Genomic DNA, 5,739 nt, shown 5'->3' on the forward strand with positions numbered 1-5,739 from the left:
AAGTTATGTGGAAATCCACTTGGTCAGTATTCATACAGACACGTCGCCACAAGATGCAAGAGCACATTAAGTTTCGACTTTGGGGAAAATACTGCAAATAAATCGCGGGCATGTATTTTTGCGGTATGAAGTCGTAAGCGCATCTGCTTTGCTTGTTTATGTTTGATGTACCAGGTGCGCAGAACACGCGCCCGAAAGATGCTGGCGAGGCACTCAAACTTTCACGATAGCAGGACACGTCGAGAAGGGAAGACCTCTCTCTGAGGACTAATGAAACAGAAGTTACTTGTGCCGAAGGGTTTTGCTAGTAAGAGTGTTCCCGACGGAAACGCCCCAAGCCCCACCCACCCTTCCACAGCAAGACTAGGGAATAACCGAGTGCTTATGTCTGTACATTATATACAGTTAAATGAACACAGAGGCAGATGGTTTTGTTGAAAATACAGATAAAGCCTTATTTCTTGATTCTTGGGGTACAAATTGTTGTGAAGGAGTGGGCAGCAGTTTAAGGGAACTACTCCACACCAGCCCAGGAACCCTTACTCCGTGTTATGCCATTTTAAAGAGAAAACCAAGGATGGAATTCCCTTACCAAGAAGGGGAAGGCTCCAGGGATAATCAGTAACATTCCTTGGACAAAGGAATTGTTTCTGTGGTGGGTGTGGCAGCAGCATAGTCCGACTTGGACAATAACCAACAGTTTCAGTGTACAAATCCACCTCCACACAGGTTGCTCACCCACATTCACTAATACAAATGTGTTCAGTCGTTTAGTTTTGATTAAACTAATCTGTTTTTACAAACTGCCTAGAAATCTAGTTAGAACTCCCATCAAAAGGAGTACAGCATAACTTCTTTTCTCGTTTTGGCTATTCCGAAGACTTCCTTAACCTCGCGTTAAAGCGTTTTTGTGCCATAGCTGGGTTTCCTAGTCACCGAGACAAACACTCCTCCTTAACCCAGGAAAATTCCAACACAGAATTAGCTTAAGCAAATGCAAAATGATCGTATGGACACAGAAGGGAAGATCCGTATGTGATACAGGTAGATAAAAGAGAAGTACTGTCTATCATCAATAGTGGGTTTAGAAGTAACAGAAAACAGCTCTACGAGACAGTATTCAAATTTATAACTTAGCATAGAAGACATAACATTTGGGGAATTTTAAAAAAGAACCGAAGGCACCAATTTTTTACTTTGAAGAAAAGTGCAATTAATGGGTTTTATTTGTAATACATGCAAAGGGCAATTTAAGCAGACAGCTCTTCCTTTGTTCCAGTGCCAGGTCTGCAGGTAGCAGGGAAACAAAACCTCGCAGGCAGACTCAAAATTACCAGCTGGTTGAAACCCATCCTACGTAACACAGCACAAAATTTCCTGTGCCCTGAATAAATCTGTGTAACTGACAGAATTCCTACCGGCTCAATTACTCGAACAGAAATGTAGTCTTCTGATGCACTACATCATTTAGCTTCACGCTGGCAGTAGCTGATGCCATAAAAACACTTATGTTCAAAATTAACTATGTAATCATATTTCCTCTAGACTGAATTTTTCCAGTATCTCTCTGGAATGTTGTTTCCATTAGCAAGGGAAATACTCTTCTGATAATAAACTAATACCAATGGCCTGGCTGTTAAAATTATTTCAGTTTAATTCAAACTCACCAGCATTTTGCTGGGAGCATGGCATCAATTATGAATATTCACTTATCAATAACCAATTAAAGGCAAGTGATAGCATACACTTCCCTGTAGAAAAAAGCAGTACCAACAGTCATGTGAAAACACAGATTACAGTTTAAACTAGAATATAAACCGATAGGAAATGTGTTCACTCTTTCTGTTAAGGCCACTATGGAATTAGGAGAAAATTTACCTTATTTATAGACAACTGCGGAGAAGAAACATTCAACATTTTTCTTTTAACTTGGCAATTATTAGTACCTACTTTTAATGACAGCAATCCATTAAAGCAGGAAAAAAAAGCAGCACGGTTCTAACAAAAAAAGGAGGTCGGAAAAAAAGCCCACACTTTCTTCCACTTTGTAAATACAACTTGAAAACACATGGAAAAGGTTTAGATTGGCATAGTAAATGAACCACTGAAATAACAACTATTATAGTGGTATGTATGTGCATGAAATGATCAACTTCCAATTTTTTGTGTAATCCACATGCTTTTTGTACTTCCTATTTACCGTTTATTGTAATGTATGCAGTAAAGCACAAATTAATTGTGGTTTTTAGTGTTCTGGTTTATTTTTCCCGCAGCTTTGCTACACGTAGCAGGTACCAATGCACAGCTGGGAATACTGATGAACCCGAAAGGTGCAAAAAACACTGGTGAGGAGCTGTCAGGCAACACATTCATAACACCCAGGTGTATCTCCTAGGTGACACGGACCGAAACAAACATTTAACTTCTCCTTTGTTCTCCAATCAGGCTACCCATAAATTACAGCATGACGCGGAATGTGTCCGTTTACCTTGAGAAGCTGTCAGTGGCCTGAGCTAAAGTTGCCTGAGTATCAGGATGAGGCATGAGAATGCCATGTCTGTTTGGAAGGAGAGAAGGAAGTCATGTGTCACAAGTGCTGGCCGCTTTCCATAGTGTTCACCTATTGCTGTGGTAGGACTGGTGTAAGAACATCACCACGAAAAACAGTATTTTGAAATACAGCTGAAAATTACTGTTAAAATCCCCATAAAGATTGCCAGAAATACAGAGAATTAAAGCACCCGCCTTTAAACGACTGAAGATGTGCGCATCAACTGATCCTTCAACACAACTAGAACAGTACAGTACCAATCTTAAGGACTGTTGGTGGACATACAGATACCAAAAATGCTACAGCGACGATCTAAAAATCAGAAGTGTAATTCTCCACTTTGTTCCTATATGCATTTCCCTTGGCAACAAATCTGGATAAAACACAAAACTACACACCATGAAACAACAATACAGAAGATTTTCTGCATGGATTTAAGTGTTCACTTCTTACACAAAATATATTAATTATTGGCATTTCATACCCTACAGTTTAAAATACATGTTAGAAGTAAATGAACGCGAGATGCTCCTCCTCAATAAACCACCATTCCTTTGGATAGAGGAGTTCCTGCTCTGAGGGCTCTACAGCAGGACATTTCTGATGTTGCTTCTGGGAAACTTTCACACACTACAAAAGACAGAAATCCACCACATGAGGATAATCCTTTAAGGAGTGTTCTGCTTTTCCAATCTTCTTTCAAAAAAAAAACCAAAACAACCCTTTTATTCCTTTTATGATAAAGGCTTAACAGGCCCACTGTACTGTCAGGCAGTTTTCCATAAGCATACGTTTCTAACACAAAGAACACCTAGGGCAGAGACTACTCTCTTTGAGGGAAGGCACGTCTCTAAGGGTGACACGCTTTCCGTAATTAGCTCAGTGTGCTGCAGACAGCTTTGAGAGCGTTCGCAGCCAGGGATGGTCTCTGGTACCCATTAAGCCAGCCATCTCACTTAATGTTTTCTGTAACATTTTGTACCTTCTCTGCATTTGCTCATGTAAATGCAGTATGAACACTTCACCGAACCCTTGCACTCCCTGACAATGGAAGTTCAGCACATGCCACCCCACACATGCAGATCCATAAAAATAATACCTTTTGACAGCTGTTCGTCACAAAATGCAACCATTAAGGCCTCATCTCCTTAATGGGCAATGGCGTGCAGTGAACACAAAAATTAACAAAACAGTCATCAAAAGACATTTCTCAGCTTCTACACTGTAAGCTAGACACGGGCTTAGTTCTTACTACAGGTCTTTTTCTGAGAAATGTCTGTAAATGAACACACTTATTTTGAATAGTCCACAGTGCTAATTACTATGTTATGAACCTGCAACTTAATAACATTTTTCCTCAAGGAACTTACTTGTGAGGAAATATCTATTTCTGTATAATAATGCATTTTATTTTACAACAATAAGGATTATACTGCACTTAATGGAAAATGCTGTTAACGAGTACAGTAGTAAGGTCTTTAAGCAAACTCGAATTTTGAGCAATTTTGTTTTTCTTATATCTTTCTGAACGTTCCCTTAAGTTTATGTTATAATGTATAAATAATTTTGCCTTTACACAATCCTTAAATATTTACTAAAATTCCTTAGTTCCAAATTAAATAATATACATAATTAGTAAATTTTTAAAATTAAACAATTTGGCCAATGCACGTAATACTGTAACCAAATTGTCTCCTTTCTAACCACAAATAACAGCTATTAATTATCTGCAAATTGAGTACCAAGCAACTACAGAGGAACAGAACTCAGTGGAAACGCTGTGTGACAGCGGTGTTCAAAGCGGTGCGGATACACAGCTGCACACTGTGAAATACAAACAGCGCTTCTTTTAAAACAGTTGAGAACAAGAGTCCAGCAGGAAAACAAATTAATCATTTCAAAAGGCTAACATGTTTTTAGAAGTGCCATAGTCTACTAATTCTCACCCAAACTCCACATTTATATAGCACTTCTCATTTTTAAAGTGCTATACAAATGCTATCTAGATGAAATGTATTATCTAAAGGCAGAATAGAAATCCAAAGTGAATGGTGATCAGATGAACGGCAGCATGACAGCAAAATGTTATGTAATTACTACAGAGAGAGGCTTAAGTACTTTATAAATCAGCTGGCTGAGCACGAATGGTAACGGAAGACCACATATCTTACAAGGAGAATGTATCGATACAAAATTATTACCATTCATTAAATAGGTTTCTGTGATCACAAGGATCTTTAACTGGGTCCACAGGTTTCAAAAGCCTAATTTGGAAGTGGTAGGAAACATAAGGAAACCACTTCAGTGACACATAGACAGCTTATTTCAAGTGCTAATACACACAGCCTTTAAGAGCCATTGCCTTCATACATCAATGCGGATTCCGTGTTTTATGGACATTAATTCTCTAGTGCCTGTTAAATACATCACAAACGAACATAGATGAGGTAAAGATGCTGTAATTGCCACATATAGCCAATATGGCAAAGGAGGAGTTTTTCCAAACGGGCAGATCCAGAGGCCATGACGAATCCCGTCACGGACGTGATGAGAAGTCCAGGATATGAACAACATCCAGGGAAGAAAGCACCATGAGTCCTTAAGCCTGAAAAGGTGCATAACAAACTTTAATGTCAGAGCCACAACAGGAATCACAGTAGAACAATGAAGAAGTGGTCTCTGTGGAAGATTCAGAGCAGCCTGCAGAAAAGAAAAACAGAATTGGCAGTGGCTACAATCCTGACAAGAAAAGAAATGTTTCAAGGATGTTTACAGGTGTATTAGCAGGCGGCTAAGAGGAACTGCAACAAAAAACATACTGTTCTTTTCCATCAAAATCAACAATGTGGCTATTTACATGTGTGAGCATCACGCGCTGCCCAGTCTCTCTACTGTACGATACGCATCGTGCATCCCGCGGGGCACTGCCGACGGCAAAGCAGGGAGGGAGAGTTGAGGTATGCCACCTGTCACATGCTCGCGTCGTGTCCAGGAACTTGTAGTCTGCTGCACGAACGGTATGTATTTAATTTCAAGATAATTAAAAGGAAAACAACCATGTAATATACTTGAAATATTTCATGTGCTTTACTTGTATTTCATATGTTTTAATGGCACTTATTTTCAAAAATACAACCTGTACTATACGAGTTAGTAGACATGAAGTTGTTTTAGTTGGGTAATATCTA

General features: G+C 39.2%; 1 protein-coding gene across 1 annotated transcript; it reads right to left on the reverse strand.

Moving 5' to 3' along the window:
- Nucleotides 1-4,837: 4,837 nt before the first annotated feature.
- Nucleotides 4,838-5,251, reverse strand: LOC104517317 (transmembrane protein C5orf28; the record flags this gene model as incomplete). Its single annotated transcript, XM_010161931.1, has 1 exon — nt 4,838-5,251. A coding segment is annotated over one exon (336 nt), but the record flags the coding sequence as incomplete, so codon positions are not given.
- Between the last annotated feature and the right edge of the window lie 488 nt (nt 5,252-5,739).

Source organism: Eurypyga helias, unplaced genomic scaffold, assembly GCF_000690775.1.
Source record: "Eurypyga helias isolate BGI_N326 unplaced genomic scaffold, ASM69077v1 scaffold43370, whole genome shotgun sequence".
NCBI classification, from domain to species: Eukaryota; Metazoa; Chordata; class Aves; order Eurypygiformes; family Eurypygidae; genus Eurypyga; species Eurypyga helias.